At 44.3% G+C, this 27381-nt stretch overlaps 3 protein-coding genes and 1 long non-coding RNA gene across 8 annotated transcripts; 2 read left to right on the top strand and 2 right to left on the bottom strand.

The window, feature by feature from the left end:
- Positions 1-598: 598 nt before the first annotated feature.
- LOC124629520 (acetylcholine receptor subunit beta-type lev-1-like) lies at positions 599-3675 on the top strand. Its single transcript, XM_047162922.1, has 6 exons — positions 599-666; positions 1050-1240; positions 1449-1760; positions 2097-2350; positions 2820-3027; positions 3364-3675. The coding sequence occupies exons 1-6, from the start codon at positions 615-617 to the stop codon at positions 3481-3483; spliced, it is 1137 nt and encodes a 378-aa protein (XP_047018878.1). The 5' UTR covers positions 599-614; the 3' UTR covers positions 3484-3675.
- Positions 3305-17228, bottom strand: LOC124629518 (ionotropic receptor 75a-like). 2 transcript variants are annotated; one of them, XM_047162916.1, is made up of 12 exons: positions 17091-17228; positions 14022-14205; positions 13714-13874; positions 9921-10229; positions 9725-9840; positions 9348-9515; positions 7249-7475; positions 6702-6910; positions 6394-6516; positions 6027-6175; positions 4401-4623; positions 3305-3957 (listed from the first exon to the last, which is right to left on the bottom strand). In XM_047162916.1, the coding sequence occupies exons 2-12, from the start codon at positions 14101-14103 to the stop codon at positions 3862-3864; spliced, it is 1863 nt and encodes a 620-aa protein (XP_047018872.1). In that variant the 5' UTR covers positions 14104-14205; positions 17091-17228; the 3' UTR covers positions 3305-3861. The 2 variants fall into 2 exon arrangements, with proteins under 2 accessions (XP_047018872.1, XP_047018873.1); XM_047162917.1 differs by having other exon boundaries at positions 4401-4533; positions 17091-17227.
- Positions 17229-17431: 203 nt separating this feature from the next.
- LOC124629519 (solute carrier family 52, riboflavin transporter, member 3-B) lies at positions 17432-25759 on the bottom strand. Of its 4 annotated transcripts, XM_047162918.1 has the most exons (4): positions 25335-25758; positions 24768-24831; positions 21457-22552; positions 17432-17696 (listed from the first exon to the last, which is right to left on the bottom strand). In XM_047162918.1, the coding sequence occupies exons 2-4, from the start codon at positions 24785-24787 to the stop codon at positions 17478-17480; spliced, it is 1335 nt and encodes a 444-aa protein (XP_047018874.1). In that variant the 5' UTR covers positions 24788-24831; positions 25335-25758; the 3' UTR covers positions 17432-17477. The 4 variants fall into 4 exon arrangements, with proteins under 4 accessions (XP_047018874.1, XP_047018875.1, XP_047018877.1 ...); XM_047162919.1 differs by lacking the exon at positions 24768-24831 and having other exon boundaries at positions 25335-25759; XM_047162921.1 differs by lacking the exons at positions 24768-24831; positions 25335-25758 and adding an exon at positions 24879-24897.
- On the top strand, positions 23731-25264 carry LOC124629521. Its single transcript, XR_006984301.1, has 2 exons — positions 23731-23800; positions 24107-25264. It is a non-coding gene; the product is annotated as an uncharacterized LOC124629521 (long non-coding RNA).
- Positions 25760-27381: the final 1622 nt, after the last annotated feature.

The following is a 27381-nucleotide window of genomic DNA, read 5'->3' on the forward strand; positions in this document are numbered from 1 at the left end:
ACTTGCCACCGGTGTGATGAACAAGCATTAGTGAGCTAAAAACATGTGAAAGCGAAAGTATTGCATTACAGCGTTATTTAGACATTATCTAAGGATTATGTTGCCTAAATTAGGTATATTTAGTTAACAGAGGAACTTGTAATATTTATAATAATTCGTGTACAAAAATACAATGTAGCGAGTTGTCCTTGCGAGGGCGGATACCGCGCCGATAGCGTGCCCACGCGCAGCGCCACCCACAGAGGCGCTACACTGGTGGAGTTGGCAACTATGTATTCAATTAAAAGTCATTTGTTCAAAGTAGACTGAAAATCAGCACTTTTTGCAGGTCAAGTTTACAACTTCTTATGTGTTTTTGGTGGGAAGAAGAAAGCGTCAGAACAAAATTCGCAAGATAATTGGGCTCTACGAATTCCTATCCACTATCATTTGCAGTGAATTTTAATGCTAGAATTCGATTAGGTAAATGACAAAAAATTTAATGTAAAATCATAAACTAAGTTACAAAGTTGGTAACCGACAGTCTGGCCTGGACTGGAGAGTTACCAAAGGTTTAGTTTCCCTGCGTGGCAGCGGCTGCACTGCGCATGCGCGACGCCGACCAGACTCGTAAAATGGCGGCGCGCCCGACTGTTCTGCTCTCCGCGCTCATCTTCTGCCTATATGGTAATTTCTTCCTACAATACTACAAACTCATCATAAATTCCTCGGACGCAAACCACGAGTGTGCAAGAGTGGAAAGTAACGGCCGTCATATTGATCGCAGTGCTTAATCTTGCTTGAACTTGCAACAACTTGTTTTATAGAGTGTATTTGTAAGGCTCGTCCGCGCTATAACCACACCTCAAGTGTCAGACAAATTGAACGAACCCTTACGGACAAATCGTGCCGCGAGTTCGGGAATGTTCGGAAATGTTCCCGGTGCATTGGAACACAAACAGCCTCAGAAGGAATATGTGATTTTATTCTGAAAAAGTGATGACCTGCCACCGGAAAAAAGTGCCAGCGACTTCTATATGAATGACGTATAAGTGTGTATATTTCCCCAGGGTGTCATGCAGCTCGGGGCGAGTGCAGCAACGTGACGCTGCTGTCCACGCAGGTGGACACGCTGCTGGCGGAGTACGACCGCGACGCGGCGCCGGCGCAGCGCGTGCTCGTCACGCTCGCGCTCGACGTGCGTCACGCCGCCGTGGACGAGCCGCGCGCCGTCATGCGCCTGCTGGCCGACCTCAAGATGGTCACTACCTTCATATTACCAACACTGACTTTACCTAGTCAATCACAGAAATTAAACGAATGACAGTTTTAATAGTAGTATAAACGCCTTCCAAAACATGTTCCAAATTTTTTGTAGTGTAGTGTAGGTTTGCCAGATATACAGTTTTATCAATGTGCATTAAACGGATGAGCTGAATTAATCAAACAAGTATAACAATGTGTTCCAGTCGTGGCAGGAGCCGCGCGTGAAGTGGAACGCGTCGGAGTGGGGCTGCGGCACTGCGCTGACGGCCGTGGAGCGCCTGTGGCGGCCCGACATCGAGCTGCTGAACGCCGCCGCCACCAACCTGGGCGACGCGGGGCTGCGCGCGCGCCTCGACGCCGTCGGCGCAGTGTACTGGATCTCCCGCCTCGACGTCACCGTGCCGCTCGACCTCGCGCTCCACGACTGGCCCAGCGACGTACAATCCTGCACCTTCAAATTCGGATCCAGAATCTACAATGATGATGAGTTGGTCCTGGACATCAGTGAGTTCAAAGTAAGTTATCACCTTCAACAACATTTCTAATACTTCAAAACAATGCTAATTAATTATGGCAACAAACATCTCATCAGTTAAGTCTAAGCGCCTGAATTCGAAAGTGAGCAAATGAACTATATGTAGAGTAGTGCATTTTTTTATGAAGGCGTTCAATAACTGACAGATGATATGCTAATTTCTCGAACGCAGTCCCAGGAGCAGTGTCACGAGGGTCGTAGTCCCCTCAAAACTTTAAACGTAAGCAAGCAAGCTTCGAGGGATAGGAGCGTCCCGACTCTTGGGATCCTATCGCTCAGCGTGGCGACTGTATAAGGTGTGTGTGCGTCGTTGCAGCACGCGGTGGTGTTCGAGGCGGGCGCGTGGGAGATCCAGTCGGTGTCGGGCGCGGCGGGCGCGTGGCGGCGCGGCGACGCGGACGTGAGCACGGCGGCGTGGACGGTGCGCGTGAGCCGGCGCGCGCCCGCGCACGCGCTCGCCGCCGCCACCGTGCTGGTGGCCGCCGCGCTGCTGCTGCTGGCCGCCGCCGCGCTGCCGCCGCTGCAGCGTCCGCCGCTCGCGGCCGCAGCCTCCTTCATAGCCGCGCTCTGGTACATTTATTTATTTAGTGAAAACAAACAATTGTACAGTGTACTTATAATATATGTACCTATAGTACAGACAGACCCTTTTAAAAATTGGGCAATCCACGACGTTTCCACATACCTGTTACTAAAATAAGAGTGTGGTGTAGACACATTTTTTTAAAATAATAACAACTTAAATAATGAGAAAAGATCATAAAACAACATTTGAAAGAAACAAGAAGTAAACTATTGTAAGGTACTAAACTTGGTATCTGCTCAGAAATATATTTTACAAGAGGTAACACCAACATTACTAGTCACCTACACAAATACAGATAATTAACTAAATGTTTCTTGAATTTATGGCAGTCTATGCCTCATGCCCCTCTTCGTAAGAAAACAGTGGCGTCAGTAAAGAACCACAACTATTTATGGGGTATTGTTATTGTTATGTGTTGTATTTTCGCCTAACTTTTAAGTATTGTTTCGTCAGGATGATCACGACGCTGGTGCGGCTGCCGGGCAGCAGCTCGTCGCCGCGCGCGCTGGCGGTGATGTGCGGCGTGTGCGTGTGCGGCGCGCTCAGCGGCGCGTGCGCGGCGCTCGTGCTGCGCGTGGCGCGGCTCAGCACGCCGCCGCCGCAGGCGCTGCGGACCCTGCTCTCCAGCCTCTCTACTGTGTGCAAGCTCACACCATCCCCTGTAAGTTCTCCTTGCTGTGTCGTTTAGCTTGCTTTTCCGGCATTACAAAATGACTTAACTACAGGAAGTCGTCTCGTATCGACATCGGGCTATGAAGGAATAGTGATAGCAGTTTATACAAATGCACAATAATATGTCCTGCACAGTTGGCTAATCTCATTATATGAGAAAAGCCTCCGTGGCCGCTAATCGGCTAGGAGAATATCATTACCATCACCTTTATACATCGGCTATATACTTTTTAACAAGAATAAAAGGATAGAAAAATAATTAATCATTGCGGTTGCAAATATTTATTGTGTTCTACTATAATAATCTCGTGTTCTGGTATGTGAGGAGTCGTGCGGGTCGTCGGAGAGCGGCGCGTGGGCGGCGCTGGCGCGGCTGCTGGACCGCGCGCTGTCGGCCGCGCTGCTGCTGACGCTGTTCGTGCTGCTGGCCGTGCAGCTCTTCTAGCGGCCCTCGACGACTCAGAGCAGCCGGCGGACCACGTCAGTGCTAACTCTAACACTCTAGGACAAACTAGAAAAGTGAGTCGATTGCGCAGTGCGGTGCTGTGCCCCATTATATAGGCTTTAGGTGGTTTAATAAGTACATCCTTCCTGTAAATATCAGTGCAAATTATTATTAATAAAGTTTAAGACCTAACTGCTGCATTTTCTTGAACAAATTGTTTTAATTCCATAACCACTGTTTGTAATTCTGCTCATTTACTACGAAGTCTAGATATACAGTCTAATTATTTCGCAGGCTATCATATGTTAATTCGAGAAAAGATTAAAATGTGGCGTGAAGGTGTAAGTTTAACAAAAACTGAGGCACGTAGTAGTGCTTCTAGATGTGGTTCCAGCGGCGCGAGTTCCGTATGGCGTGCGCGGCGAGCTCGGCGGCCAGCAGGGTCAGGGAGATGAGCGCGCCCAGACCCAACACCTGCGGTGGGAAACTGTATCATAATCTACAGGCTATCTTCTTTATAGAGATGTTTTTATTATGACTTTTCTACTGTTCATAGTATATCTTGAGGTGTACTGTCCGTACCTACGTCTTACGTCGTCCTGATCATTGTTTGTAGGTACAATCCTTCTTCGCCTCTGGGACTGAACGTCTGAACGTCGTAAGCATCTTCAATTTTAAAGAAACAAGCTTAAGTTGTACCTACACGACTTGCCACTCAAAAATGTTCTTTTGGATAGACTTAAGTAGTACACAATTGGGAAACAAGCTCAACATAACGAACGGTGATGTAACTGGCCTGACAGACTGGGCAGTCGCTCCTTGTGGCACACTGGTACTCAGCTGTATCCGGTTAGACTGGAAGCCGACCCCAACATAGTTGTGAAAAGGCTCGACAGATGGCGATGGATGTAACTGGCCTGTAGTGCAGGCAGCACGTCGCCGATGCCGATGCTGACGAAGCCGCCGCCGGCCGCGTCGCAGCGCGGGCGCGAGACCAGCCACACGCGCCGCTCGCGCGACATCAGACCCACCTCGCGCTGCCAACGCAGTCTGCACAAATAGTAGCCATGGGCGTAGCCACACTGGGGCAAGCTGGGGCACTTGCCCCACCCTGGGCCCTGGCTCTGACCTATAAGGTGTCTGATTAAACAATGTTTTCTTTTACTAACTGTAACTAACAACATCAACAATCATATGTACTATCCGTAAATTATTGCACAAAAAAAATTGTCGACTTCGAAAAGAGCGCGATCAAAACAAAATGCACGCTCGAGTTCTCGAACGTACGCGGTGCGCGCGTCATTTGAAAGCGAGCCGTATTCTCTAAAAGAATAGGTGCTATGTGGCGTAGCGAGCCGAGCCGTCCATCTAATCCAAAAAATAATGCATTGAAGGAGATGGAACTGGTAGATTGTGAGTAAAATTTCGGAAATGCAATTTTATCCTAGTGTAAAAACCGCGCTTGCTATTTTGCTTGGCACAGTGGTTCTTTACCGGTGATCTGCGGACCACTGGTGGTCCCTGGAGGCATTCCAAGTGGTCCGCGAAGCTTAGCTGCACGACGTTGCTATACGTTATCTAACTTTATTTTTATCGACTTATGTATGCGAGCGGGGGGGGTTTTCGTATGGACGTAAATCGGGTGTATCGTACCTAGACCCCCCATTCATGAAAATGTATAATTGGGCGACATTTTACGTAGTTTTTGGTTTTGAGTCTTAAAAAATAATTAAAATTTCGCGCTCGCTTCGCTCGCGTATTCAGAAACTATGGTATTTTTGTATTTGTCAAGAAACAAAAAGTTAAGTACGTTTGGGCTAAATTTTACGTAATATTTGGTTTAAGTCCGATAAAAATTTCGCGCTCGCTACGCTCGCGTATTCATAAACTATATGCCCTTGCTTTTGGCTTTTGTCCTGTCTGCGATCGTTTATTTTCTGTACCTGAAAATATAAACCTCTCAAATTAAGAGATTAACAAGTTTGAGATTAACGGCTCAAGATACAAAAAATCGGAGCCCCACCCTGAGCCCAAAGCTGGCTACGCCCATGATAGTAGCTATGTCACTACTTTTATATGCCTTCAACGCCATCACCGACAAAATAAGTAACTACAATATTTTACAGTCAGTTATGATGACTTGGGCTACGGGATTGTTCGGAAGAATAGTTACCGCGGCCCTGGTACATAAAAGGCCTACAACGGAACACGAAGGATTTTTTGTCAGTAAAAGTCTGACAAACTGAAAAACTCACTCTCTCACTGCTGCTAACCCACAGCGGGAGGGGTCATTTGACGACTTTTGGCGTCGTTAAAAAAAAGAAAGCTATGATGACGTCACCAAAATATCTGAAGAAGAATTAACGGCATATGTCTCTAATTATATAGTTTGTAGTATTGTCAGTTGGCTCCTCTGAGTAGAATGTCATTAAAATGGGATAGTTAATCGCAAGGGTTGACTGAAGTGAAAAGGGTTTAGGGAATCCCGATTCAATGCAGATTTTTGTGAAAGCATTAAATGAATATTATCTGATGCGGGGTACCTGGTAGCGAAGAGCTCCCTGTAGCCGGAGTTCTTGCGCATGGGCACGGCGACGAGCGGCAGCTTGAACGCCTCGATCTCCTTCAGGCTGCACTTCTCGCGCTCCGTGAACGTCTGTCTGATGATGTCGTACCCGGAACTGCTCTCCACCTGCAATATTCATCATTTCAAGTTTTTTTATCAGCGTGGCTATCTTTTGATTGAATTGTAATGGAAATTATTCTGTTAATAGACCCTAATTTAGTTATTGCATTTGCCAGGAAAGCCTAATACTTTGTTTTTCGAGGTTGTTTTCAAAGACAGTCGAAGCCAAAGTGTGGTGGAGTGCATTGGTTCTGTAGACCTAGTCAGGCATGCCAACAATGTACCTGGAAGGCGAAGAGTCCGGTTCGCACGCGCGCGATGCCGTCCACCACGCTGTGGTAGGCGCGCTCGCCTTGCGGCAGGATCTTGCGCCGGTACAGCTGCTGCGTCGACTCGTCCGGACTCTCCTGCAACATGCCACAGAACAATAGCACCATACATACTAACCATTTTACATAAACTCATAAAAACTGCTCTCAAGACTTTTAAAAAGCGCTAAATTAATCGTACCTTGGTAATAAGATCTACCAAATCTAGTGTATTGGTCGAAGTTCACAAAATGAAGTCGAAGGTAAGTCAGTGGTATACTCACAAGGAAGTAGACCTTCTTGTAAGTGGTGTCCTGGACGCCGATGGTGATGGGCGAGCGCGTCAGGTCGTCGATGGTGCGCAGCGCGTCGCTGGGCGTCTGCAGGATGGCCACGATCTTGGCGGAGTAGGCCGTGAACACGAACAGCGACGCCAGCAGCGTGCTGAACATCACCAGCCGCACTGACGTCACTCCCGGCGTCGTGTGGAACCCTAAGCCCCAAGGTTTACCCCTCACAGATCAGAAGGTACAGCATTTTACCCTACGTACTCTCCTAATTTTGTAGTTACTCCACTATACACCGAGTAACAAAAGTATTTTAAAAACTACAATAAAATATCATAGCCAAAAATGTCATATCATTCGAATATGTATAGATAAGATAGATTAATTAATGTAACAGAGGGGTAACACATATTTGAATAATTACGTACATGCAAAATGTTTGTCCTTGTGTAGGTAGTCTTTATGTAGGTACGTTTACCGTAACATCCCAAAAGGTAAGTAAGTATTACTCGAGTCTTACTCCTAGATAGTAATTTGAGAGTACCTTGCTGGCAGAGCGTGCCGAGCGCGAAGGTGAGGGTCTCGGGCAGCGTGAAGAGCGCGAGGTCGTCTCGCTGCCTCGTGCGCTGCAGCACCGCGCGCAGTGCCACCAGCAGCAGCGCGGCGGCCGCGGCCACGCCGGCGCTGGCGGCCCACACGCCCGCGCTGAACGGCGCCAGGAACACGTTCGACACCGCCGACCGCGCCGGCTGACGGAAGATGAACGCGCATCTGCAACACCACATTATCATCAACACGCTCTATACATAATGCCTCTCTTATACCACTACTATACATATATTGGGGACTTGCCCATGCGAAGCCCTAAGAGATAGACTCGACCTTTTTTCTTTTCTTATTTGGCTTACTAAGGACCCCTTTTTGGCAGCACCCAAAGCTGGCTATCAATATAACGTGAAATGAGGAAAATCAGTTAGCTGGATATTTGGAAATCTTGACTTACATAAATCAATTTTGTTTCATTATAGGTATACTAAGCGGCTTATTGATGCTAATTTCAGGATATTTTTTAGGTTTCTTAAGAGAACAATCAAGTGTAAGGTAATGCTGGCACTTACACTGGTTGACCAGTAATCGATGTCCGTATCTTCATCAATATAATCAAACGAGACGTATCATGAGACGTGCACCGACCGATGCAAATTGATATTCTCAAACAATTGTAAATCATTTGAGTCATCATAAATAAATAACCTTCTTCCTTTAATGACAAGTCCCACTTAACTCGGCCGAGGTTTTGTGTTCCGAACATTCTTCGTTCATCAAAATACCTTGCTTAGACAAAAATAGACTAGTTCTTCGTCCAAATGCCCCCTCTCGCTCCCGCTGTCTTCACATCGCACCACCACGCTAAACGTTAACTGATGGTCATGAACTAAAATAACTAACAACATGTCAAAAATATTTTGTAATGTGTAATGCATATAATTATGATATGGAGGCGGGGACAGTATACATAGTTCACACAAACAAACACGCGATACTTCACTAAAGTTTCATAACAAGATTTGGAACAGCATTCTTTTCATTCACGTAACTCACGGCGGGCATCGATCAATCAGCGTTGGAACACGAAACCTCAGCGTCCTCATTCAAAAATTAACAATGACTCATGAACATAGGACATTATAATTTACATACAATCTTGCACGTACAGATACCTATTAGCGATTTGTATAATCGCAATAACCATGTGCAAGATAATAGTGTTTATTTATAATATTAAGATTGGTAATCTTAGCCGAAAAAAAATTGAAGAATTGCATCGAACAACAACAATTCGGAGTAACAAATATTTCTTGCGAACAGATGATGTTGCTCATGCAATTACATGCACCACATCACGTACACAGCAGACCCACACAGTAGGTGTTGTGGTGACTCATGGACCATGTGTGCCCTGCCCATGTCCCGTCACTAAGAAACTAACTCGGTCATTCAAATCTAAAATTACTAAACTTAGTCCAGTGGCACTTTAAATAATATTATACTTCCACTTGTAACTCGCAATTTCGTAACGACACTACGTATTGTTTTCTCATTAAAAGGAATTCCTTGTAACTTTTTTTTGCTGGCGGTACGAGCAAATGGACTTTGGACAAAAAGTTCGTACATGCAAAGTGCTTATAAATGTGTGCGTTGTTTTGGAACACAAATCTTGCTTGTCTCTCCGAATCGATTACGAATTCGTGGTCGGGTAGCAACAAACATTCCCATTATAAGTGGACTCACAAGGTCAAAGGAGGATAAAGTTTTTGAAATCTAAAGAATATTATTATTTGAATTAAATGAAAACGGCGATGCAGGATGGGTATTTGTAGGTTAACACCGTCACGATGACGTATGTAATAATACTTGACACAACGCATCCTAGCCGATGAGGTAAATACATCAAGGTAAATGCATAAGCTATACCACTATTCATACACAGACTTGACTTTATTGTTACTTCCAAAGTGGAACGTAGAAAACAGTTATAGAAGGTTAAGCCTGTCCTTGGTCAGTAACTGCGTTGTGAAAGTCAGGGTCAGGTCGACCTGTAACCTGTGCTCTAACGGTCGTCAAGCGCAAGGTAGGACATACAAGAGCACGCAGGTCTCGGAGATGTAGTCGGCGACCTGCATGCGGTCGGGGCGGATGAAGATGGAGGCCAGCCCCACCTCGGCGTCGTTGCGCTGCAGCCGCCCCACCAGCCCGTCGAACGAGCCGTTGTGCGACACGCCGTACAGGTCCATCTGCCGCAAGTCGAACCTGCCGACACAACTACGATTCACTCGATTTCGATGTTTGCATTTAATTCAAGTATGCAGTTTTAAGACAAAAAAAGCAACTACTTAACCAAAAAAATATTACTGAACTACTTTTTTGGCATTTGAAGGAAATAAACTAAAATGTAGCCTCGTTTAAAGGGCTTGGGGAAACCCTTCTGCTGTCATCGTTCAGCCGGGAGTATGCCTGACCTGAAGTGCATGTCCTGCGCGGCGAGCATCATCAGCGGGTACGTGAACTTGGGGAAGGTGTCGATCTGCCGGTTGCGCAGGTCCGACCAGCCCTTGAAGTTGTACGGCTCCGTCACCTGCCCACAAACTACGTGTTCATTACTGTGTCTGTGGGTTCATTATCGTCAGTATTCAATTATTCGAAGTCTGTACGTACAACGGAAATGCCCTTCATCGTGACGTTCTTGAGGTCCCTCCTCCGCGTCACGGCGCTGGGCAGCGCTGCCCACAGCGCGCGCAGCTGGTGCCGAGAGCAGTTGCGCGTCAACCCCAGGTCTGTCAGGAGGTAGGGCGTGGCCGGCTTTATCTTGTAGACGTCGAGCAGAGCGTCCGGCGCAGACCACACCACGTCAGCGTCAGGCAGGATCTCGTAGGGCGACAGTGCGTCTGCGATGAGCGCGCGCTCCGACGAGTTGTGCAGCAGCAGCCACGAGTGCCGGTAGTTGAAGCCGCGGGAGGAAGAGGCCTGCATGATTCCGATCAGTTTGTCAACAAATTAATCAATGTCTAATATACTTGTGTTTTACAATACATCCACGCAATATCCGATAATATTTATTACTAGCTTCTGCCCGCGACTTCGTACGCGGATCCTGTCCCTTATGCCAGCGACGATGGGGTCAGCAAAATCAAAGATCTGAATAGTCGCAATAGACTTGACCATAGGGATAAAAGTAGTGATTTTAATTAGTCCGCATTTAAGTTGTGTGTGGCAAAAATATTACACGTATTATTTAACGTAAAAAAAACTTTGAATAGATGACAAAGTCGTGGTGACTTAGTGGAATTCGTGGTTTAGTGGGTAGAGAACCAATCTCTCAAGTATGAGCGTGCGTCATTGATTCCAGGTCTGGTAAGTGCCTGCCAATGCAACTTTTCTAAGTTCGTATGTACTTTCTACGTATATTTTGGATACCACCGTTATTTGGAGGGGATGTTAAACTGTAGGTTCCGACTGTCATTGAACATTCTTGGCAGTCGTTATGGGTAGTCAGAAGCCAGTAAGTCTTACCAAGGGGTGTTAGGTTGAGCGGGTAACCGGGTTGTGGAGGTCAGATAGGCAGTCGCTCCTTGTAAAACACTGGTACTCAGTTGCATCGTGACTGGAAGTCGATCCTAACATAATTGGGACAAAGGCTCTTGAGATGCGGCAAGTTGTCGCGCAGCGGGCGGAGCTCCGGCGCGATCTCATGGTGGCCTGGAGGGAGCGACTGTCGCAACCCAGTGCAGGGCACGCCACCATCGTGGCGGTAAGTCCCCTCTTTGAGGAGTGGCTCGGGAGGAGTCACGGCGCCCTCACGTACCGCATGACGCAGGTCCTCACTGGACACGGTTGTTTCGGGAGGTACCTGCACCACATCGGTCGTGAGGAGGAGCCCGGGTGTCACCATTATGCGGACAGCCCCGAGGACACGGTGGACCACACAGTCCAGGTGTGCCCCGCATGGGAGGGGCACCGCCGGGTCCTCGTCGAGGCTTTGGGCGGCGGCGACCTCTCGCGTCCGGCCCTGGTTCAGGCCATGGTCCGGGGCGAGAGGGAGTGGGATGCCGTCGCCTCCTTCTGCGAAGCGGTCATGCTCGAGAAGGAGGAGGCGGAACGCCAGAGAGTTCGCACCTCTCATCCCGGCCGCCGCGCTGGACCAGGTAGACACCATGGGCGCCGGGTGTCGCGAGATGACTCCCGGCCACCGTAGGCGTGGGTCTGTGGGCGGTGAGTTCGGGTGGCTCATCGTCCCTCTGTCTGCTTAGACGACAGCCCCGTGTCGACGGCGCGCGTTGTTCCACGCGCTCCTCAAAGAGATGTCAGCAACCCCAGCGGGGCCCAGCAGGGCCAAGGCCTGCCGGGGCTGCGGGTTGTTCGAAAGAGATACCGCGGCCCTGGTTCATAAAAGGCCTATGAAGGAACACGACGGTTTTTAGTCAGTAAGAGTCTGACACTCCCTCACCGCTGCTAACCCACAGCGGGAGGGGTCATTTGATGATTTTTGACGTCGGAAAAAAAAAAAAAAGAAAAAGGCTCTTGAGATAATAACGACAATAATAATGAGATATAGGCACCGCAGGACATCTGAGGCTGATGACGGGGAGTAGCGACCCCGCGGGGCTATATATACTGAGTTCTCCAGGGAGTGTATACTGTCCCCCATCTCCGGCCGGTCGGAGTGACCCATGACGGGGGAAGGTCTCACGCCTCTGGCTTGGCTTGGCCGTCCAGAGTGGAGTCGCTAGAGCAGGATTAGTAGCCTTGCTGAGGGTAGGTGCCTCATGGTAAGCACAGGGAGCGCGTAATCTGCGTTTAAAGTCCGCCGAGGTATCCTCACCCTTCAGCCGCTCATGTCCCTGTTGCCCTCTTGTTGCTATTCAGTGACTGGTTCCCGGGGGCCCAGTAAGTGAGGCGAGTCTCCACCTGCCGTTTTTACATGTACCTAATACATTGTCATCCACTAACATCCCATCACAATAGCCCAAGTAGTTTTCCTCCATAGTTAGCAATAGTTTAGCACAGAACCGGGGATTGTCTTTTTTTTAACGACGTCCACCGGGGATTGTCCTTGGGTTCATTTCTATAGTGTATAAAGGAATAATCGTCGGTTTTGTCTCACCATTTCATTTAAGTTGTCTCAAAAGGGCTTCAGCGTGTTGGCTTCGGCCCCACGTTTGCCTCCCAAAAATTCGGAACTCTGTAGTCCGGAGGTCTGGAAGAGACATACAAAATAATAATGAGATATAACACAACAAAGTCGGAGAGTGGGGGTTCGTGACGCCACGTCTAGGTATGTAAAATTTGTACTAAGCAGTGACTTAACACGAAATTCAAGCTTTGTTGTATCTTCGTTATTATTTGTTTGTGAGAGAGAGAAAAGAAAAATACGTGTCCATTATTTTAGGGTTATCTAAAAGACGGACTAATTACTTTTTTTGATTCACCATACCTATTTCATAACATTCATTTCTGTACATTTCAAGTGTAGTATTGCTCTTGAAGTTCCACATCAGGTGTTCCAGATCTTCGATGTTTATACATCAATAGAGAGTGCTTATCAGATTGAACCACTTTTGCTAAAACGTCATATCTTCATATGCTTCATATAGTCTAGCAGGGCTCCTGGAGTTCCACATCAGGTGTTTTACATCTTCAATTTTTATAAGTCAACAGAGAGTGCTTATCAGATTGAACAACTTTTGTTAAAACGTTATACCTCTATATGCTATAGTCTAGCTGGGCCCCTGGAGTTCCACATCAGGTGTTTTAGATCTTCAATTTGTGTAAGTCAATAGAAAGTGCTTATCAAATTGAACAACTTTTGCTAAAACGGCATACCTGTATATGGTACAGAGAAGCTGGGCTCTTGGGGTTCCACATCAGGTGTTCCAGATCTTAAAATTTATTATCTCAGCTGAAAATGCTCATCAAATGAAACAATTTTTGCCACGGCACCATATTTGTATCTCTTATAGTTTTATTGGTCTGTTGGAGTTCTGCATCAGGTCTTCAAGTTTCGAAGATAAATTATAGCCTATATGTTGACCAGGCCTAATACTGATACAACAAAGAAAAAATCATTGAAATCCGTTCAGTAGTTCGGAAGATTAGCGTGTACAAACAAACAGACATACAGACATACAGACAGAATTTTTTTTTTGGATTTGTGCTCCATTACTGTTCCTAAACCCCACCCAATTATTATTTTTTTAATATATTCAATGTATGTACATTGTACAGACACAGTTTTTTACAGATTTATTATATGTATAGATATTTCGGCCTTAATAAAATGCAGTTAGTAATATCCGTATACGCGCATAAAATGTACCTACCTAAGTAATTAGATAATGCGATATGATAACGACGGTCATTCCAAAGTACCAATCAAAGGAAGTATTTATGAAGTAGTGACATGGTTCCGGGTAGCTAGGGTATAAGATCTGATAAGACGGTAACTTGTTACCGCTTCCATGATGAGTGCAGCATGAGGACACGTGAGGTCGAGCAGCATGGCTTCCCTGAAGCGTCCGCGCGGCGTCATCGGCGGCGGCTGATGGAAGTCAGTCGCCAGCTGCAGCCGCACCCCCGCGCCACTCGCGCTGCGACACAGCTCCGATGTGCGCTCTACGAATGGAATAGTTTCATTCAAAGCTTTTCTGCCAACATTACAAGTTTCAAAAAAATTTCGACACAACCAGTTTTAATTTCGGAGAGTGTTGTATAGGTAAGTTTCAGAGAAGTAAACGTAACAAATGTTTATTAAGGACCTACCCGGTGTCCAGCAGATGAATGCGGTCATCATGGACAAGTCCTTGGTGATGAAGTAGGACAGGATGAAGCTGATGAGCTCCATGGCTGTGCGCTCACAGTGCTCCGCGGGCGACCCCTCGCGTCTGACGCTCTCACCCTCGCGCTGAGTGGCGACGGTTAAGGGCAAGCATTTTTGCTTACAGCTCTATAAATGTAATGTGAGACATCGGTTGAAGATTTCATTGAATCAGTCATGTAGGTCAGGTAAGAGGGCTACTGTATAATGTGCTGTTGGTATAAAAGGCTGCAACACCAAGGCATATGTTAGGCAATAACATACCTACCTAAGTAGATAAATTATTTTTTGCAGTGTAGTGGAAACTTGAGTCAGATGTGTAAGTCATCAACGAGCCTGACCTACTTCTAGTTGGAATTTTATTTTGCACAAAATTTTCAGTATGCTGATGCTAAAGAAAAGGTAAAAGTTGAACTTCGTAGCGCGTCTAGAACATAAGGAACCTACGTAGGCATCTCGTCCTACATTACGACATACCTACTAATTACTAATTCGTCTCTTGTTGATAAATGATAACGGAAACTAGAACACGAAGAATAAATTAGCAATTGTTTATATCATATTTATGTATCATCCTCCGAGCCTTTTTCCCAAACTATGTTGGGGTCGGCTTCCAGTCTAACCGGATTCAGCTGAGTAGGTACCTACCAGTGCTTTACAAGAAGCGACTGCCTATCTGACCTCCTCAACCCAGTTACCCGGGCAACCCGATACCCCTTGGTTAGACTGGTGTCAGACTTACTGGCTTCTGACTACCCGTAACGACTGACAAAGATGTTCAATGACAGCCGGGACCTACAGTTTAACGTGCCATCCGAAACACAGTCATTGGTGTCTAAGATATACTTAGAAAGTACATACAAACTTAGAAAAGTTGCATTGGTACTTGCCTGACCTGGAATCGCACCCGCGCCCTCATACTCGAGAGGTTGGTTCTTTACCCACTAGGCCACCACGACTTCTCCGACGACTTATCATATTTATGTATATTATTAGAAAAAGAAACTCTTACTCTTATGCCAAATAATATACCATATCAACGTGATATAATGTCTAAATATTTTCTGTCACACGAGATTCTTATCATGAAAGTGCCTACATAAATACTTGTGAAACGCTATAATCTTAGTTTCCAGGTTGGTATATGTACCTACTTATGTAGTTACTTTTATGGACGGTGATAACGTTCTCAATTTTTTATTCAAAGCAATTATTTATGCACATATACCTAGGTAATATAACTTGTTAATGTGGCTAATATTAGATTAAAGGTATTATATAAGCAATGTTCCAGTGTCACCCTACTTTATCAACCAACGATATCTACTACGTACTAACTTAATAACCGATAACATAACGTCTCCTTAACGTTTATTAAATTGGGTATCATTATAACAAGCTCGGCAGTGTTTGTGAAGCAATCTGAGCGCACCATTACGTGGCACTCGATAATGTGCAGTGCACTTAACTCGCATCACATAATGAGCGAAAATAGCCGTTTCATCGTGAAACTTAATTTGTAGTTCCTAGATTTACTATGACAGCATACCTACGGTCTTATTAGGCAGAAAGACAAATATGTACTCAAATAAGTTATTCGTGTCCATGTCCATGTCTTGATGATGATGAAAATTGCCCATATTTACCAACTAAGTAACAGAAGTAATTTTCGCCAAAAAGGTATATTCATAACTGTTCACAGCATTTCGTATGAAAGAAAAATGAGTTGGATGGGAGTGTGAGATAAGAGCGAGTGAATGTATCTACTGTTGATTAAGAACTGAGTGCTTAGTGCGAGTTTTCGTGAATTTTTTTACGGACTCACATGAGAGCGCGTATACTAAGATTTGTATGCAGTGTTGCCAACTTAGTGGATTTTCCACTAATACTGGTGGTTTAAGTCCCCTATTTAGTGGCGAAATGTTGAAAGTACTGCGGGTCAAGTAGCGAAATGTAAGTTTTGTGGTACAACTTTAAGGAGTTACTATGGAGATTTGAAGTCTCACGGAATGTCAAAAAAGCATCTACAAAACAAAAAGGTGAACGACTACTATATAATTATATTAAGTACTCATTCATTGGTCAAATGCGTAACTAAACAATTTGTGAAACTACTACGCCGATTATAATTTGTGAAGGATTCGGATCGGGTCGGATGAATTGCTAAACAGATGTAATGCTTTGTCTGTTTTAATTTTCTATCGTTGCCGAGTTACATCTTTGGATGATTAAATTGTTTTAGGTTACAATAAAATATAAACAATATTTTTTTAGTGGTGAATTTGGTGATTTTAAGTGTGGGATAAATTTTTGTTAGTGGTTTTCTGGTGGTTTTAAAAGTTGACTCTGGTGGTAAGCTTCTACAACTGTTGGCAACACTGTTTGTATGGAACAAAAACAGGTTCCAATTTTTGACACTAGGTGGAGCTGTTTTTGTTCCATACAAATCTTAGTATACGCGCTCTCATGTGAGTCCGTAAAAAAATTCACGAAAACTCGCACTAAGCACTCTGTATCACATCATGCTTATCTCACACTCGCAAGTCACAGATATATGGAACACTATACTGATTGATTACTTAGTCCATTCATCAATTAATTAATTATCAATTAGGTTGTCGGGCCGGTTGTTGTCTATTTGCTTTGTGCAAGTACAACGTTTGCTTTGTGTCCGTAGTTAACATAAAGGCAAGCGTGAGAACTCTTTCATTTCGTTGTTGCCATCGCGATTCACGTTCTCGATTGTTCTAAAGAATCGCGAACACACTGTTGACTTCCTTTGTTGTGAGCCGCCAGTCGGCCCAGCTGTCATGTCGTTTGTTTTCTGATTGTGATCATTTGCGGAGAGCATCCAGGTACCCGTGCCAGCCTCCACGCGCTGCACTCACATTATTTTGTTGTATTGTGGCTTATTAGGTGTAATCCAAGCAAGAACACTTTTAAATTAAACTGCATTATAAAACAACCGTATTAGGATTATCATATGTGTGTGTATATCTTATATCAATAATTACATTGTTAGATCCCCGGTTTGTCGATATCTAAGTTCAGCGGGGTTAAATTGTCAATCTTCTGAAGCGATAAAGATTTTATTAGAACCGCGGCGTACGAAGTAGGTATGTATCTGCGATATCGACATAGACACAATATGACAGGCTGATCTAAAGCAGTCTGAGCTTTTATCCTATTTTTGTTTCACTCGAATACCCAGAGTGAAGGAACCCAAATGAACATTGGCGAAGGTTGTGTGCTACTTGGGCACTGGGCAGGTGTGATGCCAAAGTGTTGTAATGCTAAAATGATAGGATGATCGTGAGGTCACAAGTGTTAGGTGTAGGAAATAAAACAATGAAAGTAACGTCAACATAAATAGTCTATATTTAACAGAGTCTATATTATCACTAGAGGCTGAGCTGGTTGATAGCGGGGCAGGCGTCGGGCTGCACGAACAGATGCGTGTAGTTGACAATGAAGAAGGTGGAGGCGGAGCCCAGCACGGAGCCGAGCTGCCCCACGCCGCCGCACAGGCGCATGCCGCGCGCGCCGCCCGCCCGCGCCCACCCGTACACCCACATGCGCGCGTACGAGATCGTGCCCGAGGCCAGCACCCACGCCACCACCTGCCGGGGGGACGCACCGTCATACACTGCATAGCATCTATACATTCGCAAAGTGCAGCTGGGCTAGCCGCGGTCAGCCTTCATTTGCTTAGGTCGGTTTTCTTACACAGCGAGCTCAGAGCTGAGATTTCGCACCGGATCCGGATTGCCGTCCCATCGGACTATGAGAGTGGGAAAATCAATATTATGTCCTCCGGTACAGTTCGCCTTTTCGAGCAGCCGGGCTTCCCTTCATAATTAATAGGGAACTTCATTTCCAACCATGTGTGAAAGACAGGAACATGTTTTCAGTTTTAGATAATGAAGTAAGTAAGTACTAAGTAAGTAATAGTAAGTTATTTTAAACCGATTTTCAAAAAGGAGGACTTTCTCAATACTGTTTTTTTGGGGTTCGGTACCCAAAAGGTAAAACGGGATCCTATTGTTTTCGCTCCTCTGTCCGTCCGTCCGTCTGTCACCAAGCTGTATCTCATGAACCGTGATAGCTAGAGAGTTGAAATTTTCACAGATGATGTATTTCTGTTACCGCTATAACAACAAATACTAAAATACTAGTGGATGCAGCTATATTTATATCATTACCGACTTCTAAGTCAGTTTTATTTTTTGTGACAAGCAGCGAAATTCCGATCTGAGTGCACACACAAAAATATGTGGGACATTCATATAAAGTGTATCACAAAATAAATACGTAACTGTACGGAATAACTACAGCGGCCAAAGTCCGGCGCGCGCGGAGCTTTCCCCTTGGAACACAAAACCTCCGCCTGAATGTTCTGCACTAAGCAGTAGTGCGTGACTCGTAAGCATTGTTGTTTTATTGCATGACTAACTATTTATATTTCTTCGTAAATTCATGTGGGCATCTAAAAAACTGTTTCATTACGTCATCGAACCCCACATCATCATAAAAAACCGGCCAAGTGCGAGTCGGATTCGCACACGAAGGGTTCCGTACCATTATTTATAAAATGGACAAAAAATCACGTTTGTTGTATGGGATCCTCCCAAAATATCTACTTATTCTATTCTAGTTTTCAGTATTTTTTGTTATAGCGGCAACAGAAATACATCATCTGTAAAAATTTCAATTCTCTAACTATTACAGTTCATGAGATACATCCTGGTGACAGACGGACGGACGGACAGAGGAGCGAAAACAAGAGGGTTCCGTTTTACCCTTTGGGTACGGAACCCTAAAAAACCATTCATGTTTCTTAGGGCCATTACGCACTGTCGACTTTTTGGCTGCGACTCAGTCTCTCGGCGAGCGAAACATAGGCAATAATCGGCGACCAAGTGCGTCACACCTTATTTAATAAAGTAATGAAAGTCACAGTCGTTGGCGACTCGGTCACCAGCGACTAGTCGACAGTGCGTACAGGCCCTTAGAGCGACATATTCGACGATTCTACCTATAACAAATCGCTACGACGAATTAAAGTAATTCGTCGTATAATGTGTCATATATAAAAAAAGCACGCTATTATTATGACAAAAGGTTAAAAACGCTAAACCCTATAAAAAGCAAAAAATAACTTTTAACACTACGTAAGTACCAACTAAAGCATGTCAGACTAAACTAAATTTTGTCGTGTCGGGGGACCGCTCTAATTTATTAGCTTAACGTTAGAAGTAATTATATACTACTTCTTATAACTTTTTATATAATTTTGTTTAGATACGTGTTTTTTATACGAATGTTGTAATTAAGTAGGTATCATTTGATTAATGTACTATTTTTAAAGGTAAAAAGCGGTCCCCCGACACGTCAAAATTTAGTTTAGTCTGACATGCTTTAATTGGTACTTACGTAGTGTTAAAAGTTATTTTTTGCTTTTTATAGGGTTTAGCGTTTTTAACCTTTTGTCATAATAATAGCGTGCTTTTTTTGGGTCGGGGGTTTTTTTAAATTTATAATTTAATTTTATTTCATGCTTTTTGAAGGAGCTACTTAATTTTTCCTTCTTTCATTTAATTTCTTTTATTTTAAGATGTGGTCGCTATATGCGATCTCGGCCAAAGGAAGCTGTTTAACAATCCTCATGACAAACTGGCTCTGGGAGAATTGCACAGATTGAGAAACAATAAAGATTATCCTTTGGTAATTTTAGACTTTCAGCAAAAATACATATAAATCGGTTTCATTCATTATCCGTTTCATTCCGGCATTCCAGGGTTTCATCCGCCACATCCTATTTCCTGCATCAGGTTCTAGTCAATTAGAAAAATGAAGAGAGCTAGTCAAGACAAATTCAACGAGCCCAAACTCGATGGGTTTACTAAAAGGCAGTTCAGGGTTACGTCTCCTATCTTCGTGTCCTAACAGCAGACCAGCTCAGTGGTTCCAGAAGACATTAGTGTTTCAAATTTCTGATCCCACATATGCTTGCAAGTAAACTGAGCGTGTAACATTCCTATCACACCTAACAAACGAGCTGATGACCTTGAAGACCTGAACCGATTTCTACCAAACATAGCTAAGAACACTCCCGAATGACATACCTTTCAAACCAAAAAAACCGCATTACAATCCGTTCATCCGTTTGGGAGCTACGATGCCACATACACACACACACACACACACACACACACACACACAGACACGTCAAACTTATAACACCCCGTCGTTTTTGCGTCGGGGGTTAAAAATATAATTCTAATGCTATTAAACTATTATGTAAAAAACCGGCCAAGTGCGAGTCGGACTCGTGCACGAAGGGTTCCGTAAATTACAGTTAAATCAACCTATCTCAAAAACTATAAGAGATACTTTGATCAAACCAAAAATCGTTGAAAGAGTTAATTAGCATGCATCACCTCTATTTTTTTTAGAATTTTATACCCCGTAGTTATAAAAATAGAGGGGGGGGGACATACTTTTTACGACTTTGAGAGCTGATATCTCAAAAACCGTTCACTTTAAGAAAAATGTTTTTTAGAAAACTTTATATCATTTTAAAAGACCTTTCCATTGATACCCCACACGGGTATGTACATCGAAAAAAAAAATTTCATCCCTCAGTTACATGTATGGGGGGCCCCACCCCCAATTCTTTTTTTTACTATTTAGTGTCATATTTTTGTAGCGGTTCATACAACACATATTCCCATCAAATTTCATCACTGTAGTACTTATAGTTTCCGAGTAAATCGGCTGTGACAGACGGACAGACGGACAGACGGACAGACGGACATGACGAAACTATAAGGGTTCCGTTTTTGCCATTTTGGCTACGGAACCCTAAAAATGTACAACCAAGAGACTAAGGGCTACGATGTCACAGTTGCACAGACACACAGGCAAGATAAATATAATTCCATATTTGTACGTCGGAGTCAAACAGGCTAGGTATAATAATGTTGGAGATAATTATCAGCTTTAATACTTTGCAATGTTTCGAAATATGTATTTTGTTTTAACATTTTCCAAGTATGTTCGAACTCCAGAGTAGAACAATTAACGTTCTTTTTCGTTTTGTTAGAGATGAGGATCAGAGTTTCAGCATTCAGTTCATGTCATTAGGATGCCAGTCACCTACAGACTACTTACAGCACACGCCACTGATATAAACTGCTTCGTACTTGTCTGTACGATAGTAATTTGCTACTCATTAGATAATTTTAATGTTGTATGATAACACCTCAGCGTGACCTGCGTGCAACGTACAAAATAAACAAAATGTTTTCTACAAGCTCGCACCAACAATGTTGCTACCTACGCATGGATTGTATCAGATGAGGATGAGGCAGTACTCACGATCAGAGTCTCGCCGGCGGCGGAGTACTGCAGAGGCGGCGTGGGGCTGAGCAGCGCGGTGGCGAGGATGTAGGCGAAGGGCACGGCCGTGGCCACCAGCATGGCGGCCAGCAGGCGGCCGCGCATGGGCCGCAGCCACACGCCCGCCAGGCACGCCGCGGGGTTGGCCATGGCGCCCAGCGTCACCGCCAGGTGGTAGGCGCGCGTGCCGTACGGCATGCACGAGTACGACTGCACAGACGGCATCACGCCGTTGCTAAGCGCGTTCAGCAGCGCCATCAGCGCCATCACGCCCACCCAGCGCGGCGCCATCAGCGACGGCCGCACCGACGTCGCCTCATCGTCCTTCTGCGCCGCCGCCGGCGCCACGCGCTCCGACGCGAACCCCTTGTAGTTATTGATGATGATGAAACTGGTGAGACTGGTGGCCGACAGCCCGCCCAGCAGGAGCAGGAACACCGTGGTGTCGAAGCGCGCGGGCGGGTAGTGCGGCACCAGCGTGGAGTTGTCGGCCGAGGGCAGGCACTGCGGCTCGCCGCCCACGCCCTGCACCAGCGCCAGCAGGCTCGACACGAACCCACTCAGTCCCTCCCCCACTAAGTACGTCGCTAAGTACACGTCACGAAAATGTCTCAGGTACGGGTAGAAGAGCACGGAGCTAGTGCAGCCCACGAGCGCCGCGAAGAACGTGAGCGACAGGTAGGCGACGGAGCGCTCCTGCGCGCCCACCATCGCCGTCTGCTCGTAGAGGAACGCGTTGAGCACGAGCGCCAGCGTGCCGATCACCAGCAGCGCGTAGATGTACACCGCGTCGGACACGCGCGGCGCCAGCCGGCGCAGCAGCGCGTACATGAGCAGGCCGCTGTTGGCCAGCTGCACCGCCATCACCATGGAGGAGGGCAGCGCCCAGCCCTCGGGCAGGCGCTCCACCAGCAGCGGCAGCTGCACGTACAGCCCGTTGACGCCCAGCCACGTGCCGATGCCCCAACAGGCCATCAGCACGTCGAGCGCCACGCGTCGCTGTGCGCCCCACATCGTCACGGTCGGGTGATCCCCTCGCTCCAGGCACGGCGAGCTCTCCTTGTCCTCGTTCAACCTGCGCCACGACGCGACCTTACAGTTTCCTTTTGTAAACTCGCCGCTCTGGTTCCGACCAGACTACAATCACAACTTGTAATTAAAACTACCTATAGATAAGTGTGATTAGTATATTGCGACAAATTATCATGAGTTTAATTCTCACTGTTCATACACGGGTGAAATGTTCGCCTTATATAGTGTATGTAGGATATCGCTCGGATAAGATTAGCGCTGGTGAGCGCGCAAACGAACACCAGCCCGACCAGTGCAGCTGCTCAGCGGACGCGGCGCGGACCTCACACTGTGTTCGCGTCGACACGTGCCAGTGGACACACCGAGGCGGGCAGCAGCACAGCCGCGCGGCAGCGACGTCGGTCGCCGCGGTACTGTCTCTCTTATAGCACGTTTTAGTTTGTCGCACTACAAGTAAGTCACTTCTATTAAATGTTATCACAACAATATCATTTTATGTTATTCAACTAATTTTCAGTCGTAAGTTGTCTGCGAGAAGTGATAATTAGTACACACGCAACTCGAATCATTAAGGTCATTGTCACGATTACGAACCGCGGGGAAAATATTTACATTTATTCACTAATTACGTATATTAATACAATATAGTGTCGTTTAATTAAGTACAAATACTGAAAACATGGGACTGACGAAGACATGGAGAAACTACTCAAAATACCTATTAGAATGCAAATGAAAAAGATGTCCTTGGTACCGCACAGATAATGAACAATATAACTACCCGTCGAACATACTAAAAACTTAAAGTTATGTGCTGTCAACTGCTGACTGTATCGCGTGCGCAGGCGCAGTTCCCCTTGCACTGCGGAGTGCAGAGTACTGCCCAAGAGCCACACTTAGTCACTTACATGTTGCGTCCGTGTCGCGCGATGCCACCTACCACTGCCTTTAATTGGAAACTAATGAAACTACTATTGCGAACTAGTGCTAACGCTGATCAGGTTTAAAACGATGTGAAGTGGTGTTGTGACGTAACAACCGCATCAGCCAAATAATCGCCGAACACGTAGAATTTTTCGAAATAAATTGGACAAAACCACCTATAATAACAAGCCTTGACTGAATAATGAGCTTACTGAGCGACGCGTTGCCCGTAATATCTACATAAGTAAATACGACATGATTGTGTCAGGAGCCGGGAGGCTGTTGTTTGAGAACATTCGGCCGCTGAAATATTTGTTCACAGTGTCCTACTTACTACTTAAGTGATAAAGAAATGATGTGTGCACGGGTATTAGTAGACGAGTAGCTACCTACCGGTGGCAGCGCTGGGGCACAGCGGCGCGGGCGCGGCGGCCGGCGCCACATCCCCCGGCGCCGCGCAGCCGCCCTAGCTGCGACACGTGCCATGTGATGTGAAGCGAGCGCGGCCGGCCTGCCGACAGACTGCAGCCTGCGAGCCTGTCCACAGCCCGGCCGCGCTCCGGCCTCGCCGCCAGGCAGCACACACATGCTCTCTGGCAGCGACGCCATTGTCACAGAATACATCTCGCGTTATACAACAATGTTCTATTGCGGAACCTTCTATCATTTACAGCCTTGTCTTGTGTTTCAACACATAACAAACATACATCTGTATGACAGCTATTTTATTTAAACAAAGTTTTGATGGAAATGGTCCAAATGATAAGTCATATCTGAGACATATTTTGTAACAATAAAGCCTTGAAAATGTTAAGCACATTTATTTTATGATTTGCAGTAAAATTATAACTTTCTTAGAACATATTAATCTGATAACCAACAACAAAAAATTATATTAGTACTGCGTCATGACGAACACAACATGAATTATAATATAATATGAATTAAATTATAAAAGGTTACTTTAAGTAATACAAAACCCAAAAAGAATTTTCTGTTAATATATTACGTCTAATGTATATAGGGTAAATAAGGTATAGGAGTTCCCCACGGTCACTAAGCATTAAGGATAATGGTAACGTGCAGCATGCTCACAACTATTGTTTTGCCACATATGTGTGTAGCTCACGTTGTTGTGTAGGTAACATTAATTGAATGTTAATTGAACCCAATTTGTAAGCTATCAACCAATATAATTCAACTAACTACCTGCTCCCAACCATGTCCCAATAAGGCAATTAGTACATTTTATTGGGCCAACCAAAATTATATAATAAATAAATCCAACCCAGAGTTAGTAAGAAAAACATAGAGAAGTGAATGTAACTACATACTGTGCAAAGGAAGCTGGCATTATCCCCTCATGTTATACAGAAGAAAGGACAGAAGACTTGTCACCTGGAAACCACAAAACTTGAGATCCAACATGATGGGGCACTACGCACCAGCACTACACTCTACACGCAGGCACGCAACACTCACAGCCTGTGAACTGAGCATTACCAATACTCAAACATCATTTTTTATCAATTGTATGTATTTGATGGTACACTGATCCTTTTGAAAATGCACAATAACTCTAAAGTTAATTCTCAATTCACAGTACACATAAATGTTTGAAAAGACAATATTTTAGCATACTTTTGCTCACAAAAAATTTTTTTTTTCTTTGTAATAAGAAAACCCATGTAAGTTTAATATAATGCTAATTTGTAGGGTCACTGGGTCATCTTTAATGACTACATAGGAAAAGACATTAGTATAATAAGGCCAGACTGTATTTTAAATTAAGAAATGATCAAAGCACATAATAAACTGAACAAGAGCAAAAGATTGGACTTAATTTGGGAGCACTTCACACAAATATTTCATTTTGTGGTTAATTTAAACAGTTTACAAACCTCGCGCTGCTCGCCATACTGCTGTTATAAGGCACTGATCGCTACTGACCACTCCGGAACACAATGTGGTTTACACTGATTACTCGCACAAGTTTTTCGATGTTGCGTATAACTTTACTTCCTTACATCATTCTCTTTCATGCGCTTTCCATCGAAGTAAACATTTTAAAAACCATAGGAAATCACTTGAACCTTCGACTTAGAGTAAACTTAATCAAACACCTATGTACAAAAAAATATTCTTATCTTAATAAAACTAAACGAGAACATGATAAAAATTTGCTAGCTCATAATATTGGTTCAAAATTAACCCTGAATTCTCTGAACATGATTTGACAGAACTGACAATCTCGAAGTAACGTGACATACACAGCTGTTCAAAGTCTAAACCAAAGAATTTATAGTACAACTGGAACCGTCACCACTGACGTAAGTATATCAAAAACGTTCCAAATGGTAAGACATAATATAATCTACATTGTGGTAAGATGTAATGATTACTTTAAAAAATGCTTAAGAACAGAACTATTTGCCAGAGCGGAGTCCAGTTTTCCATTTAGAACCGTTTCGCTTGAAGTAGAGTTGTAATACAAATACGACAACATGTAACTAAACGTTGCACAACTTGGACCTGTAAAATAAGATTAAAATGTAAAAGAAAATTAATTGTGAAATCTTGAACATGTGTGGAGGATATCCCTTACAATGTTTTCATTATAGGCTTCATTGCAAGGACGTAAGAATGCTCCAATAGGTGTGTGACAGCAGGATGTGACAGTCGAATTTGTGGCTTTAGTTCCATCTAAGGAGTTTTGGCACTGTTCCACTGTGATCGTGTAGTTATAGCGCTACTGCTCAATTTAGCGTGTTTTAGATATGTTATCGATATCGAGGATTTAGTGTTGCATCGATATCCCCTTGTGAAGGAAGACATGTTTTTCAATATTATGCAAAAAAGTCAAACAATGGTAATGAAGGTTCATCTTATCCTAGCTGCTGCGTAGATGGCGCTAATCTTGACACGTTACTTTGATTTTTTTTTTCTTCAGAAGCCTGACTTTGAAAGCAAAAATATTCGGGAATTTGGGAAAGTGTTATAAATAAATGAAATAATAGGAGGTTTTCTTTAAAAAAATGTTCCCAAGAAAATTATAAAGTCCATTTCACCAAAGAAGTCCCGCGGAAAATTGTGGAACTATCATACTTTTATACGTATTTACTTTACTGACCTATCGCATGGACTACTGCGTGAATGGACCTTTGCCAGGTTAAAAACAAAAAAAAAACATTGTGGCACTTGAAATAAAGGGCTCGGCGCAATGTTTTTTTTAACTTTATTTTTATTCTCAATAAGAAAACCTCCCATGGGAAGAGTCAACTTTACCTACACTAATAGATACCTACGCTATAAAGCCTAATTATTAAAATTCAAAACTATAAACATGAATTAATAGCATTTTTTTTTTCAATTTTAAACTCGCTTCAGTCAGATTCTGAATCTCCATTTTGATGTTTTATTTTCAGCAAAAATAGTCGAAAAAGGAATTTTATTTACGGAAAAGGGCTCTTTTGAACTAACGCTGTCAGCCCCTGGCATCGATATATATGTACTACGTACTAGATAGAACGTTCCGAACAAAAAGCTTACCACACTGAAATGCACTGCAGACTGTGCATAGCAAATCAGATCGATTTTGACACTTGCGTCAGATGCATGTCTATTGGACGACAATTGTAAAATAGAAAAAACATATGAAGGTATAAACTTACATATATTAACTATTCGTAAAATTACACGCTGTTCATGCAATTAGAACGATCGTATATCACACTTTTCATTTATAATTCAATTTTACAAATATACATTAATTTGTTGTTCCCGCCATCTTAAAAATAGATTATGCAAATCATGCAGAAACAGATGTGCCATAAAACTGGTAGTAGGTAAAATATCAATGAAAAAACAGGCTTTACTTTGTCATGGTTCTTACTTTCAAGAAAATAATATGACGTCGTATGTATTTCGCTAATGTAAAAACATAGGCTA

The sequence above is a fragment of the Helicoverpa zea genome, chromosome 4, assembly GCF_022581195.2.
Source record: "Helicoverpa zea isolate HzStark_Cry1AcR chromosome 4, ilHelZeax1.1, whole genome shotgun sequence".
Classification (NCBI taxonomy): domain Eukaryota; kingdom Metazoa; phylum Arthropoda; class Insecta; order Lepidoptera; family Noctuidae; genus Helicoverpa; species Helicoverpa zea.